General features: G+C 38.9%; 1 protein-coding gene and 1 pseudogene across 1 annotated transcript; one reads left to right on the top strand and one right to left on the bottom strand.

The window, feature by feature from the left end:
* Positions 1-270: 270 nt before the first annotated feature.
* On the top strand, positions 271-3,103 carry LOC149116467 (brevican core protein-like). Its single transcript, XM_089283764.1, has 4 exons — positions 271-522; positions 1,186-1,439; positions 1,846-1,960; positions 2,317-3,103. The coding sequence occupies exons 1-4, from the start codon at positions 411-413 to the stop codon at positions 2,730-2,732; spliced, it is 897 nt and encodes a 298-aa protein (XP_089139890.1). The 5' UTR covers positions 271-410; the 3' UTR covers positions 2,733-3,103.
* Positions 3,104-13,178: 10,075 nt separating this feature from the next.
* Positions 13,179-15,194, bottom strand: LOC149116466 (uncharacterized; annotated as a pseudogene).
* Positions 15,195-16,627: the final 1,433 nt, after the last annotated feature.

The following is a 16,627-nucleotide window of genomic DNA, read 5'->3' as shown; positions in this document are numbered from 1 at the left end:
ACATACAAATGTTGTGATATTGTAGATATAGTAGATGAAAGTGAAGTATGATCATCGCAGTAAATTTTCCAATTTAAGCAACTGGAAAGAAGAAGCCTGAAAAAAATCAGGGCTTCAACGGGACTCGAACCCGTGACCTCCGCGATACCAGAGAGCATCGCATCGGTATCGCGGAGGTCACGGGTTCGAGTCCTGTTGAAGCCCTGATTTTTTTCAGGCTTCTTCTTTCCAGTTGCTTAAATTGGAAAATTTACTGCGATGATCATACTTCACTTTGTTGTGATATTGTTCATTCTGCCAAAGAGCGAAGTTGTTCCTAGAGTGCTGTAATTATATTCATTTCCAGGCGTATACAGAAAGAATACCACGCAAACGATAAATATTAGCAAACACTAGCAGAAAAGAGAAAGATGCCGGATAATTCTGTGCGTCTTTGGAGAAAGGAGAATCGCGCGAAAAGACTTATCATGGTTGTTTCAACGTGTGCTGTGTTGATTAATCTTACTACTTTTGGGAAAGGAGGTAAGCTAAAGATATTTTTAATGATTGTTTTTGTCCGGGAGTATATGACCAGTAACTATAAACTATAAACTCCATAACTCTTATCTCGAAATTAGTCACTATAGTGAAAATTCAGCCACACCTCGACGAAAAAAATGATATTATCCCGATCCTTTTACTGTATGTTTAAAACTTCCTTTGGATGGACATCTTAAAATAACACCTAACTTTACTACGGGATTACTTGAGATAAACATTAACAAAAAAAGTACAATTAAAAGAATGGTTTGGAAAGAAAAAAAAAAAAAAAAAAAAATGGAAGTCCAGGACATGAAGCCTACGAAGACAAAATACTGGCGTATTTTTTGGCTTCACCTTTTTTTTTGATTATTTCTATAACTATCTTTTTTTGAGTGGGGGTGGGGGATTCATGTGACAGCTCATTTAAGAACTACCAATATATACCGGATATTGTGTGCGTCCATTTGTTAATTTCGCCTAGCCATGGATCATGTTGAAGACTGATTTCTTAAGTTTCGAAATGGCGAAGGATAGCGAAATATCGAGTAAATATCAGGTTATACAAAAACTGTCAACATTGAATTGAACTGGATTGAAAAAGAAAAAAAAAAACTACTTGAGATTTACACCAACCCAATATTTGAACAATTCGTTTCTCCGTAGATGACTGCCGAAGTATTCAGTTCACACAGCCTTTAGAGAATATTGCTCTTGACAATCATGTCATTCGAAGGGACCAAGTAAGCGACGAGGATTTGTGCCAACTAAACTGTTACCTGGAACCAAACTGTGTGTCCTACAACTTCGGCCCGTCGGGCGATGGAGCATTCGTGTGCGAATTAAGTGACCGTAGCCACCGAGGAGTGTCTTCAAGTGATCTAAGGACTAGGGATGGATTTACATACACTACAATAACGGTAAGTGAAGTAAGTAAATGGACTGTTAATCCGAATCACTTCCCTCGAATCTCCAGTCGTATGCTTGCGTGCGCAGCCCTTGTACTATGCTGTTAAGCGACAGGCCATGCAAAAGCACCCAAGCCACGGCTGGTGCAAAGGAGAGAGCCCTCGCCTGCCGTCAATGTGACCCGCCTTCGAATTCCGGGGCCAGAGTCTTACTTGGGTCGGCAACAGCCTTTCCCGTGAACTCCGATCTACAGTTTCTTAATGCGAATTGTCCTGCACGTTTTAGCTCGTTTTCTTCCCTCAGAAGAAATCAAGTCTTCCCAAATTTTTGTTCGATCTGGAAACCACTACTGTACTAATTTTCCAGCGAAAGTATATGAGCTGTCCTATCTAGTTGACTCACGTCCTCGAATTTCAGAATGCCTGTCTGAAAAGCCCATGCACCAGCAATGCGACATGCCAGGCAGGATTTGGCGATAGCGGTTACCGATGTGTTTGTCCACAGGGATATCATGGGGATCAATGTGAACTGGGTAAGGAAGAGTAAAACAGTTTTGGAAATCCCTTGTTTTTGCTGTTCGGTGTTGACTTGAAATAAACTGTAGAGAGCCTCAAAAGGCACAGTAGCACGTCAATAAATGAATGAATGAATGAATACCTTTGTTTAAGTGTCAAACTAAAATAACAGTGAATAACCACTAAATGGGGACACTATAGCTAAATTAAATTAATTACGTTATTTCCGAGCCTATTCGCATTCGCGAACAGACATATTTCAGACAATTTTAACGTCCTAGCTAATCTGCAGTGATGTTCTTGTGTGTTTTTTTAAGTAGCATTTCATTTGTTATCTGTTTCTATCGTTTTTTTGTGTGTTACTTTGATGCAGCTCTGACCCAGTGTCTGCCTTCGTGGAAAGCTTTTGAGGGATCATGCTACAAACTTTTTACAGACGTAAAAGACCAGGAAAGTTCTAAAAAAGTCTGCAACGGCAACGGTGCCCATTTGGTGACGATTGAGTCCGCTGAAAAACAGAGTTTCATTTATGAAGAGTTTTTGGCAGGCACTGAATCAAAAGATTATTGGATTGGACTAACAGATGCTGACGTTGAAAACGAATGGAAGTGGTGTGACGGAGGGAAGCTGACCGTGTACACCAACTGGGCGACTGGTCAACCAAATAATCATAATAACAATCAGGATTGCGTCGCAATAAGAAAAGGACATTTTTTCGATATAGATTATGATGGAGAGTGGCACGACGATTCATGTACTGACAAAAAAGGGTTTATTTGCGAGATATAATCTGGTGACAGAAAACAGGGAACTTTAAGAGTGGCTCTGGTTGTGGGTGCAGTAATTGCAGGTATCAGTTAAATTTTTGGCGATTTCTCAGCCATCAGTCACAACTTCATACCATGTCTTGAATAATCAGTAAATGTTGAAAATCTCAGTTCTCAAGTAGTTTAAAACGCATTATTTATCAACGCAAATTAAAATTTTGAAAATCTCTCAACAGTCATTTCAAGCCATGCATATTCACTCTTAAAAGTACTAACAGCTTTGGTTTCATTTTTAACTTGTAACTGTAACTGTTCAACTGAGTAGGTAGCAAGTGACCAAACATTAAGTAAACCAATTGTGTGAACACAGAAAACAAAACAAACAAACAAAAACAGTTAAGTGTGCAAATAACGTCTTTTCCCTGTAAAATTTGCCAAATCAAATAAAAATACCCTCTGGAAAAAACAAACAAACAAACAAACAAAACCAAACAAACAAACATAAACAAACAAAAATCCTAGGCTAATTGAGACAAAAATTCGAAAGTCAAAGCGACAGTCACTGCGAGACGATATTTAGGCAAGTAGTTGGGCGTTCCTTCCCAGTTGGCTGTAAATTTTGGTCGTCTTGCTGCTGCTTCAGTTGCTAACATGACAGCATTGGATGTGGATGGCTATTAAAAGAACCCATATTCTGCCGAAGGCCAAAAGCGATGCAAGATTAATCAGTCATACGATTTATTGCTTTGTCTATTCCACTACAAATAAAAAAAACAAAAACAAAAACAAAAAAACAAAAAAAAACAATCTTCTACACTCGAAAAAGTACACTTTTACGAGGCATGTGTTTATTTCCGCCATATTGGTTTTCGTCAAGTCGAAGTGCTTCACTTTTATCGCTCAGCTATAAAACATGAATAATCCATTGGTTTGCGTTCAAAAATCTAACAAGCACCTTGCAAGTGGGTATAAAAACCTATTGCTTGCCATTAAACTTGAGGCTGTATAATTTTCAAAGGCAAAAAACCTTGCCGTAAATCCCTTACCGCTGGGAGCCCTTCCTGACGTTGAATTGGGAATTGCAAACTGCAAAAGCGACGGTTAGACCGTTGTCACGTGAAATGAGGACAAATTGCTTTTTCCCTCGCTTACATTACTTATTTACAAAAATATTAAGTGCCTTTCCGTTAAGTGACAAATATCTAGAAATTTCTGCAATTGCCCTGCAGAAAGTTGAGAGAACAGGTTTTAAGATTCAAACTCAGCCTATTTAATCAATAATTTGTTTTTCAGTACTGTTCTTCCCCGGAACCAATTACAACCGCTTTCAGTGTTACGTGCATAGCAACTATCTCTCGAAATGCCATCTTTCGACATGCTATGTAACCTGGCCTACGTCAAAATGTAAGCACAAGTGGCTTCTTTACGGTCGACCTCGACTTTTAGTCATGAAAGATGGATTTATTTGACATCAAGATAGGGCTAGGAGCATGAAGAAAACATTCTGTGAGTGATAAATCGACTGCTTTGAATGTTAACATCTTTCGAATATTAACTGAGTGGTAGCGGCCCAATTCTACCGGAAGTCACTATTGAGAGCCGATCGAGTACACTAAAATCGTTTGAATTATCCCGCAAATCGGGAGTCCGCAATCCTCTTCATTCATTTGAGGTCAGTAATTATCATATACTTGTCATTTGCTCCGCTAATAACCGGAAAAATTGCTAGTTTCACAGGTAAACCGTATTTCAGCCGTTTACATAGCATGTCGAAAGATGGAAGTCGAGAGACAGTCGAAAGATATCGCCTGTGGATGTAACACTGAAAGCGGGTGTAATATGAACTGTCCAGTCACTAAGTTAAACCATCGAAGGAGGTGTTGCACTTGTCAATAATAGGAGCCGACAGAGATCTCTTCAAGCTTATCTTGAGTGACCTTCCATGAACACATTCTGGAACCAGGGATAGATCACAGGATGTTGCTCTTGTCAACAAGCAGGCAGCAGGTTTGCCGACATTTTGTAGCTTTAGGGCATCTTCCGCCTCATCAATACGATGTTTCCGTCCGATATAAAACACTGCGCCATCGACCGCAACGGTTGCTCGAGATTTCCGAATTGGCAACAGTTCTAACACAGCGTTCCTAAAACGGCGGTCTCTATAGCAGTAAAGAATCGGATTTGCAGCGGAGTATAACATGAACGGGGCTTCCAGTAACCGGAAATCTAAAAATGAGTTGATGGACGGGGAAACTTCGCCCAGGATATAGAAAACCATTGCTGAAGACGTCGAGAAAATAACTTCCGCGGTCAGTAAGGCAGTCGTTTTCGCAACTTTCGATTCGAGTTTAGCTTTCACTAAAATAGAGACTTGACTGATTTCGCTTATTCTACGTTTCCGTATACCGAGGTACACTTTGACATAAAAATATACCATACTTACAATGGCAACCGTTCCACATGCAACGCAAACGATATACAGGGTTTCTACTATCTGAATATTTGCCCCAAACCCTGCTGTAATCGAAACTGGGAGTACGGTAAACACAGATGCCAACCAAGCGATTATCGCAAGATTCGTGAAGCGATTTCTTGTCAAGATAACCTTGTAGTCCACCCATTTTACTATGGCCACGTACCTCTCCCAAGCAATCGCAGTCAAATGATATAGGGAAGAGAAGGCAACACAATACGTCATGTATAAATTAAGAAAGTCTAATAAGCAAATATGTTGAAACCAAAGCTGGCGGAGAACTAATACATCGGCGGTGGCACGTAACGGCATGTTTATAACGCTCATAAGAAGGCTCACGACGGCCACGCTGGTTAGCAAAATGTTCGAGTTTCTTCGAAGTTCTTTCCTTTTCTTCAAAGCAGCAATGACCAATGTGTTTAAGAGAATTGTAAGTGGAGAAGCAATGTATAACATGAAGACTAAAATCCACCAGGGCGTAGTGTTATTCAAGTGCCAAGTGAAGTCTGGTGCGTATAAGCAATAAAACACTGACCTGATGTTAGAGGAAGAATTTGTGTTTCTCTGCGTGCTATAAGTAAAGTCCACGTTGAATTCTACAATGTAAAATTACAACGCCAGGTTACAGGGAAGCTTAAGTTGATTGGAACTTTAGTTGGCTTGGATCGGTTACTCCTTTACCACACAATGCTACATAATGTAAAGTTGCCCGACTGTTGTTACTTTAATTCTACCAATTTTTTACCAGGATTACCTGCTCCATTATCAGATGCCGTAATGTGCACGAAGCTGTTCCAGCTAATTGGATATTTTTTCTTTTTCTACTTGAAAATATCAACAAAATCATATATATATTTATTTTTTTTTAAATAAAGAAAAGATGAACTGCAGACGTTAAGATCGGAGAAAACCAGCTATCAACTTCGCTCGATCTCAATATCAACAGGCAAATGTTTTCAAAAGAGCAAGTGATGCCCAAGAGTAGAAACAATCTTGCCGGGAATTTTCCGTCGAGGATTTTACCGCTGCAAACCATTGAAAAAGTAAATTGAAAGCAAATCACTAAAGTACCAGAAACAAAGGCTGGGTGTAATTGCACTCTTACAATGTCTTGTGCATCGAAATAACAAGTTTTCTACGTTTGCATATATTTCACATTCTTTACAGTTAAATTTATTTGGAGTCACAGTTTTTGAATTCAAATAATTTGAGCTGTTTGTATCAGCGCTTGTACTTTTTGTGTCACTGGGACGAATAAACGTAATAATATAAGTGTAAGCTTTCCAAAGAAACGCTAAACAGCTCTAATTACTGCATAATTATTTACATGACACACCTGCAACTTGTATTACGCGTGTTAAATAAAAAGAAAATAATTCAGTCGACAAATTTTCAGATTTCTCAATATGGAAGTAGCGCAAAATTTTGATTTAATGGCTCCTAAAAATTTCAAGAACTGAGTATTTACATTGTGTCGGGTTTCGTACTCCTGTAGAGAGAAATAAACTTCCTCTTCGTATCAAATGGTTCAAAGGCAACACTTTTATTATTATATATATAATATATCTATATATCTTTTAATATATATATAATATATATTAAAAGAACCGACGCGAAGTTTATACATATCGGCACCTGCGTCCATCGCTCAATAGATTTTGACACTACACAAATAAGTACTATAGACATAAGTTTACTATCGTCCAAAATAAACTGTACATTTCACTCTTCCCTAAAACAACGACAGCTTAACTCAATCCCTGTAACTAAAATTTTATGTGCAGTTTCAAGGCTTTTTGAGCCATAGAACGGCAACGATGAAACATATAAATACCTAAATAACGAAATAAAAGATATACAATAGAAACATTTAAAAATTAGAAATTCTTTCATCTGTGCGTGGAAAGAAAATTGAACAGGCCGGTACAGATCGATTTATCGGGAAATTGAAACAGCCTCTGGATGTGTGGCCGAATCTGATTAAAAAAGCAAGAAAGTCATCATATACATTGTAATATTGCGCATTTCTAAATGGTTATCAAAGAAGTCAATCCGTAGTCTGGGCTTGCGACTAACCGTGCTAAAATTTGATAATAGAAATACAAAATGATTCGAGGAGTATAGTTGTCAGAAAAATCACTTCTTATATTGGACAATTGAAAAACTTTCCATTTCATTTCCTTTCAACTTTACACGTGAATAACAAAGATTCCATGTGTGCCATGTAAATAATTGGCTGTAATTAGAGCTCCGTGGCTTTTCTTTGAAAAACTTAAACGTAATAACGTTTAGTCGTCCCATGGGATTGAGGCTGACAGCTCAAAATAATTTTAATTCAAAAAAACTTTGATTCCAGATTAATTGAACTAGAATAAATGAGTGAATAAATAAACGCAGAAATGTAGACGAAAACTTGTGATGATAGCGGAGCTCCTGCGGCCAAAAGAGCCGCTAGGTGGAGCACCATAACTATAGGAACAGAACCACACGCAAACAAAGAAAAAGAAAACCATGCAACTATTTTTTCTTGTTCACTGATGGCAAGCGGCATGGATTGACGGCGCGTGCGTCCTACGACGAAAAACAACGACGACGTCGCACAACGTGGCGGCCACTCTCCAGCTAATAGGTCGACCAAGACGTGTAGCCTTGTTAATTTTACAAGGAAGACAAAGAATACATAAACCTTATAAACGCATTTTACGCAAGAATTTCGGATAAATATAAAGAAGTAAAAAGTAAACGCTGGAAAATGATTAAAATGGAAATTTGTTCTAAAGATATCTAACACTTCAAAGACAGACGATTAAAATGACAAAGATGTGCGATCGATATGTAAATCAAAAAAAAAAAAAAAAAAAAAAAAAAATGTATAGATTTAGCCAGGCCTAAACCGGAGCTCCAGGGCTGGGTTGTTTAAAGCCCGATTAAGCAAGCGAGAATTTTGATTTGAGTTTTGTAACTTTGCGGTGAGGTTCTCTGCATATTGTTTAGCCTTCTGTTTAAAGTTTAAGTACAGTGAGACCTGCATTTAGCAGACACCCTTGGGACGCTCACTGGTGTCCGCTTTATAAAGGGTGTCCGCTCTAAAAAGGTTCCAATATGCATCAATCTGGAATAACCTACTTTTAGGTGTCGCCTATTAGCGGTGAGGATTCTCCGCTGCTAGATGTAATTGACACGATAATAATACTCATAGTCATAGTCATTATTATCATTATTATTACTTTGCTATTAAAATGACACCGCTGAACAATGTTTAAGGAGTCTGAACTAAGCTTGTAGAAGCAAAAAGCCCTGTAAGTGTCCGCTTCTTGCAGATTTTGTGCAACAAAATGGCTTAATATTGGTGCCCGCGTCCGCTTAAAAGATGTGTCCGCTGAATACAGATTTATTTTACAGTAAATGTGGGAAAGAAATTTTGGGACTCTAGCTAGTGCCCGCTTAATAGAAGGTGTCCGCTTAATGTGGGGTCCGATTAATGTAGGTTTCACTATGATCTCAAACTACACGAAACAAAAGCAGTGAAAAACATTTTTATACAAGAAAAATATGTACTTCGGTATACTTTTAAACCTGGGTTAGCTTTAACCAGCTTCCGAACTACCTTAACCCTGATTACAAGTTATCTTGAGCCCGCGATTAATCAAAAAACAGCACCTGGTCAAAAAAAAACAACAACAACAACAAGAAAAAAACAAGACCTCGATGAACTTGGGTCGGGGATATGATCACGTGATAATGGTCAGCAATATGGGATATTAGCTTCGCTGATGGCCTTGAGCCTGCTGTCTAATAAATTTATTGTTTGCATGTATTTTATATTACGATAATTAAGTGTGATCAGTTACAAATTCTCATTTGCCTGATGTCCACTACTTTTTCCGATAAAAGTGCTTTGTAGACCATCCTTATTTTTACGAATAGTATATGATCACGACTCACGATGAAACACCAAAAACCTCGTGCTGGGCAAATGACACAGCTATCAGCAGCCCTAAGTATGGCAGTGTAATCCTGGCGAGACTCTTGATAACACTGGTGGAGGATATAGACCCTTTTCATAAATGACTGCCAATTATAAATTATTTTGTAAGTATTAAAATTAGCCTGACCAACCTCGTTTCTGAGTTGATAATTCAAATGAATTTTTACTCCTAAACGAGTTTAGTGAGGCTAATTTAAATGCAAACAAAATAATTTTAAATTGGCAGCCATTTATGATCTCTAATTCCTACCTAGCAAGTACATCGAGATTCATGATTATTACCATTCTATATATTTTTTTTTTATTTGAGTATTTATTTTATTTATTTATTTTGTTTGTTTGTTTGTTTGTTTGTTTTTTTTTTTGACAGTATGGTTGAATTCTCTGATCATACACCTACATGTAAAAAGACAGTTCAGTGTAAAGTAGAACGTCCACACCTGTTAGAGGGTCATTGGAATAGAACAGCTCCCTGGTGTAAGCTTTCTGTAGCATGAGGTACATAATTACGTACATGTACCTACAGAAGGTGTTTTGAGCTTCCTGAATGATCTTGCAGTACCCATCGATACTGCTAGGAAGTAAGAGAGGCACTGTAGAATAAAATGTAAGGTTCAAACATAATGGACCCAGCCAGCCTTGCACCTGTACATCACACTCTGGAATCCAGTGTTTTCACAATGCCTTTGACAATTAAATGTATTTAATGTATAATTTTCTTGGAAAAATCACCTGGAACTTAAGAGAACCTTTGTCTTAAAACAGAAACACCTTGATTGCAATCCTTGATCAACCAACTAATACAGCGTGTGGCCATGGACGAATGAGACCAGTTCTTTGTCATGTTCCCTGGTTGACAGGTTGACAGTGGAACATTTATATAAAGATACGGCGTATGACCCTTACGAATGGTTGCAAAATCCTCAAAATTGTGAAATGGATAAATCAATTAAAGTCATGGCTATGAAACAGTTTTTGATTATAATTTTTTTTATTTATCTACTTTTTTTTTGAAGACAAAATATATGTCGAGTCAAAATAATGGCTTTAAAAAAGTGATTTGGGTAGTGGTGAGTTGTCAGTCTACGCACTGTTTAAGAGAGGACCACGGCTATATGTCATGAAAACAGTCCACACAAATAGATGCTGGAGACACCATTGGATTTTCATGCACATGTACCCCTGTAGAAGTAATTTATGGAAAATTCTATGGAACAGGACTGTCCACTTATCATTACGCAAGAGGGTAAATACTATGTACAGGAAAACACCTGATCTGCTAGTTTACAACTAAATAATATAAAGCGTTTACATATGTAATTACGTAACTTGGTATACATGAATTAATATGTAAAATATGCATTGGTGATTAAACATGTACATGTAGATATGACAGAAGTATTTTCCAGTTTATTTTATTAAATTAATAAATAAACTCTTGAAAATTACATGTAAAACCGTAGTCGTTACATTCGTAACAAACTATACATACCACCTGTGAGCCCATACAATATGAAATGGTTGTGAAACTTCTACATGTATCTCGAGCTTCAAACTCTTCTGGGCTGGTGGCCTCTACAATGTATTTTACATACAAGAAAGAGTTATAGATTATAATGGCTGCAGTTACCACATACACGTGAGTCGAAAAATATTCTAGCACTTGTGACAAAAGTGCCAAAAAACAAATCATCGGGAGATAAAGTAATAATACCAACAAGTTGACAATCTTAGCACTATAAACTTTCTGTCTTTGAGTCTTACAGACTTCCAGCGCTTTATTTTATGTCTTACCAAATGAGTTAGATTTGTGTCATCAAAAAAGTACAGCAGCTCAAAACAGAGTGCCAAATTCTGGTCACTCTGGTCTGATAATCGGGAATCTTGATTCACCTTCTTATTGCCCTCTGCGTCAGTTTCCTCTGTCATCTGTTTTACAGGCACTATATATCGCTGTTGAGAACAATTTTGTCTTTCCCAGGAATTGACGGCAAATAATCAGCTTCCTTCAGAGGGAAGTACACTAGCCTGCATTTCGGCCTAATAATCCGATCTAATCCTTTTGGTCGGATAATCAGGCATCAATTTCAGAACGCCATCTATGGATGATAAGAATGACTCCACGTCGAAGTGCGAGTTGAATACCACATCATCGGCTACAAGACTGCATGTAAGTCAGCAAAGAATCAGTAGACTACAGAAACCATACTTCTAGATCTAAAGGTTAAAGAATATTAAACAAGGACCCGCACTATATAAGGAGCCTTGGACTGGGCGAGCAGTCAGTCATTTTACTCTGGACACGGAGCTGTCAACATCTCCGGGTCGTGCGATACGCACAGAGGTCTCTCATATCTGCTACTAATGCTGCGCACAGTGCTTACAAAGACTAATAAAGGCCGTCATTTCAAAACCATTTTTTTTTTTAAATCTGAATATCTGCCGCGCGGAAAGAGTTTGTAAAATGTTAGGTGGAGGTGACAAGCCAATGGAAAACGCGTGCGGGTAAGTACATATTTCTTTCTGTTATATCGATTCTGACTGTATCTTTTGTTTGCCTCTAGAGCTGTATTTCACGAGTGTTTTTGTTGCCTTCATTCGTGGGTAACTCTCGAGACTGACGAAGGCAAGAAGGACGAGTTTATTCGTCTCCTTCAAGAAATTCCAGAGGTGGCCTGCGAAGCTGTGTCCGTGCGACGCATCCAAAGTGGAAACGGTTAGTAGACTATAGTTCGAACGTTCCATTTACAACTTATCTCTCCTTCATAAACTCGGCTTCTGGAAAGAGATTACAAACTTGATTGCAGGAAAGACTTCAGCCAGCGACAAAAGCAGAAAAAACTGTTTGAGAATAATTTGACCGTTTTGAGAGAGCAAAACTTTTCGAATTGCGCGCTTTTTCTTAGTGATAAACAAATGGAACTTGATTCCCCGGTGTCGAAGGTTACATCCTCCTGCTTCCGGCCATACCTAAAACCTTCAATGTGGATTTGCATCCGTTCATGTGCTTTTATTAGAGTAGTGGGAATTTCTGCTCGGGCGGATTTGTTTATAGCAGCGCGAGATGTTGCTGATGAGGGAACAAAATCGAAATTTTTGGCTTAGTTTCTCAAAGATTTGGCTATTATGACATGGTCTCCAGTTGTCATAGATTTGTACCACTGATATGTATCACATGAACTACATATGATCAAGTGGATATTTCTAGGATATGCAAACTTGAACAATTCCATTCATGTAAGTTCATTTCTCTGTAACAATATGAAGTTATCGCAACAAGCTGTGAATATGACTCATCGTACTTACCCTTGAGTTGTCCCTGTTCACTTCTATCCGAGTTTTTATTGTAATTTTTTTTTTTTTTTTTTTTTTTTTTTTACAGCGAGGATGCGCTTTGCCATATCCATGTATGAAGAACTACTACGGCCATCACCTGTTCAGTTGTCTTTTTCCTCGAAGAAACGACGAAGCCGTTGTTATCTGCGACAACAATGAGTCCGGCGTGCCCGCGCCCCCACAAGTTTCAGAGTCAACCTGTGACTCAGTTCTGTCTTCGAGCTCCGTGCATCACATCTTCTGATTTCAAACAAAACGGAAGGTGTGATGCGCGTATAACAAACCAGACGAAAAGGCGAAAAGACTACAAGTGGCACTGGAAGACCCTGAAGGACAATGGGCTTTAGGACAACCCAACATATCTGGAGAAAAAACAACAACTGGGTTGCCTTATTGACGACGTTAGAGACAGAGCCACATTGCATGATAAAGGACGTTCGTGCTAGGTGGCCTAACCCCCCTAAGGTCCCCTATCAAGGGCATCGTCTCGTGAAAAGGGCTCGTGAAAAGCGATATTACCAAACATCCTCTTTCTTGTGTGCGTGAGTTTCATTATGGATAGACCTCACTATTCGCTTTCAGCCCAACAAATCAACCTAGTTTAACAGTTAGCTGACACGGTGAACCATATTTTTTTCTCAGTACACTGTCAACGACTTCAGCAAGAGTACTTCTTTTTTTTTTTCCTTGATACAAAGTTTGGCACGACATCTAAGTCTACAGGATTCTAGTTTTACTCTCGTCAGCCTTCAATCAACGGACTGTGTTACAATGAATTATAAAAAAAGTTGTCCATATGCCATCCTTGAACTCGTAGGTTTTATCTGACGGTACCCTGTGTGGGGCAATTCTGTCCGGTTGGCGACTGGTCTGATAGTACTGTTCAGATGTGGCTTCACTCGGCACATTCTCATTCTAAAGAATTGAAATAGAACAGGAAAATAAAACATACTACAGCAACCAAGGACAGGTCATGTACTTCATATGCATATGTCCATTGGTGCTTTCTTCAGTTAGCTTTTTCAGTTTTCAATAAAGGGAACTAACCCGGAGGAGGGGGGGGGGGGGGGTGGAACTTCCATGTAAAAAGGGCAGGGATGCTCCTCGTACCTTTTAAGGGTTAAGAAAGTAGTTTTGGTTTCTGTTAGGGTGTTCAGTTTCAAAAGGTCCGCAGCGGGAGCTTTTGCAATACCTCTTAGGTTATTAAGCCAAAAAACTCTGACAGGACACAATGTGTTGTTTTACAATTGGGAATTCCACAACATAGGATATTGCTAACTCTAAGGGTTTCCTTTTTTCAAAATTTGTGGCAAGCACCCCTGACCTGTTCATATGGGAATCCTCTCCTCCGCCACCAGGAAGCTGATGGTAACGATAATAATTTTAATAATACTTATAATTAACAGTTACCAGTCTATAAGGCAATTTCTATTAAAGTAAAAAGAAATAGTGTCCCTGTGTGGACGTTCCTTATCCTCTGGCTATGTGTTTCCACTTTTTGTGAAGATACACGAATACAAATAAAAGTGTTGTGGTACATACCCAGTCAAGTACTGCAAGCTACATTCTTATTTCATAGGTGTCTTTGCGACTGAAATGGATGCGCTTCTGTGCATAAATAAGCATCACCATATGCAGTGATTCGATCCAGAAAGTTTCTCGGCACTACAGTAAATAGAGGTAATAAGTTCAAAGTTATGCCATTGAAGAAAGCTTTTGTATTATAAATAAAACATGTATTGAGCAAATCTCTGTTTCTTAGGTGGGAGTAATGTTGCTGCCCACACATGGACTTACCACATACAGTATGAAGTTAAGTGGCTATGTGTAGATCTGTGTCTTCCATTGTTGAGGAAGACCAGAGCCTGAATCTGGAATCGATGGAAACATCTGTGGAGCGGCCATCCAGATGGCTTTGAAGAGATTTCACTGGTCTCAGCGTATCGATCGATAAGTACTTATAGCGGATCGATCGTGTTTTCACTATGTGAAAGAGACGAACTATTTTATGTAAGAACCCATGACGAATATATAGGTTATTAATTATTTTTAGTGCCAGCGGTTTTCTAGTTATAATTAAATTTCAACCTGCAACCTGCAACCTGCAAAATATACCTGCCGCCCTCAAGCTGTATGCTGTACCTAATCCGTTGTGCACAAGGAGGCATTAGTTTGGGCTTCTTGGAGAAAGATTCCGCCATGGAAAATCCAAAGCACCAAAAAAATCGTTGATAAGATAAAATAGCGTCTGAGAAGCAAACACTATGCGTGCAAGCTAGCTCGATTCAAAGTGGAAGTTGTAGTCCAAAAGCACGACAGCTTCCGCCATGAACCGAACATTCCCAAAAACGCATAAATTACATCATCCCCTTCTTTTGAGCATGCGAAATATTGCATAGACGATGACATAGACATACTGAAGGCTCAACAAAGCAACGAATCGTCTGCGAGGGGTCTGTGAGCGGGTGCGTATGTTCAGCGATTGACAGAGACGGTTACAGGCGGGAAATTCAAATTTCCTTCGCTAAATTCTTCAATTAGCGTTAGAAGGATCAGGATTTTAGTATATTTCTAAGTTAAATTCAAAATTTGGGTGGTTCTACACTCGCATTAAGTCCTAAATGTGTAGTTTTTATTTGTTCCATTGCAGTATGGGCTTACTGCATCTTCCTCACAGGGTCCGCCATCTTTGATTAGGACTACGAAACAAAGATTGCGTGACAAAGAGGGGGAGGAGCTATGCCTTCTATAACGCGGGTCCTTGTTTAACAGCCATCCTGATTCTTTCTGGCATGGTGCTCACATTATGTCAAGCCCGCAGCACATTATTTGTTGTCCCATCAATTGGTTAAAAATTTTGGTCCTCTCCTAACTAAATCGTTATAACTAGGTTTGTCAATGTACATAGATGCACACTGTATGCTCTTTAATGACCTCTAAACCTGAGCCCCCGATATGATTAGGTGATACCGGTCAGCAGATATCTTTATTTGGTAGGTGTCAGTTGACCATAATATGGATGTCACTGTCAACCTATTGGATGGAGTATGGCGGCCACCTAGCGAGACTCCGTCGCCGTCATGGTCGTGCGTACGCACCCACGAGCAAAACCGCTAGCCATGCTAACTATGAGGAAATCAATTCATCTTTTCCCTTTTCTTTCCTGTATGGGTATTGGGCTGCGCTTGACGGCCCCTCGGGCCGCCGGAGCTCCGCTATAACAAATAAAAACGAATCGGCTAACAAACTAAATTGAAAAATATATATATGATTTAAACTGAAAAAGGCCTATGAAGACATCCAAAGCAAGATGGTTGAGCTTTTTATTCATTTATTTTCTTTTTTTCTGTTGTTTTATGCAGTTTAGATAGCAGGATCGTTAACTACGAGAATGATGGATTAGTTTGTAATCTCAAGGTTTCAAAAATATTAAGCTTTGTAATTGTCGAGGGGGAAAATGTTTCATTAAGGTGGACTCGACTTCAACCAGTATGTAAAAGGCATAGATGTACGTCTATATACCTCAATTTAGACGTATATATTAAAAAAATTGAGATAGAAATTGATATTTTAATGGAAGAAAAGTTCGAAAAAATTCTGTCAAATCCAAAAATTACAGCCCCGGGCGTCGGCGATTTTTCTGTCGAGCTCTCTAAAATTAAGTTTAAAACTGTTTAGTCGGTATCTTGCTGTCATGGAATGCTTAATTACATCCCATAGGAACAGCATGTTTAGAATCATATTTGTTCCGTAACAATAGTTTTGGTGTAGGTGTCATGGAATGCTTAATTACATCCCATGGGAACGGCTTGTTTGGAATCATGTTTATTCCGTGGCACTCGATTATGTGATTTGTATTCTTTCATGGTGTAACCAGTTCTGTTCGGTGCTTTTGTGGTTGGTCCTTGACCAATAGTTTTCTTTTCCTTTCTTTGATTGTAACACCTTGCGTTTACGTATTTAGGGTTTTTGGGGTGATACGTGTTGAGAGGTTTTCCTGTGTGTAGAAGACGCGGGTTGAAGTGTAGTTACGAGCGAGGCTAGAAAGTGGCAGGAACACGTCCGGAAGCACATTTTCATCACTGAGAAGCCATCAGTAAACCATTCCTAAATTCACGAC

This window comes from Orbicella faveolata, unplaced genomic scaffold, assembly GCF_042242905.1.
Source record: "Orbicella faveolata isolate gen_17 unplaced genomic scaffold, um_ofav_v1 contig_12, whole genome shotgun sequence".
Taxonomy (NCBI): domain Eukaryota; kingdom Metazoa; phylum Cnidaria; class Anthozoa; order Scleractinia; family Merulinidae; genus Orbicella; species Orbicella faveolata.
This window is presented reverse-complemented; position numbering and strand designations above follow the sequence as displayed.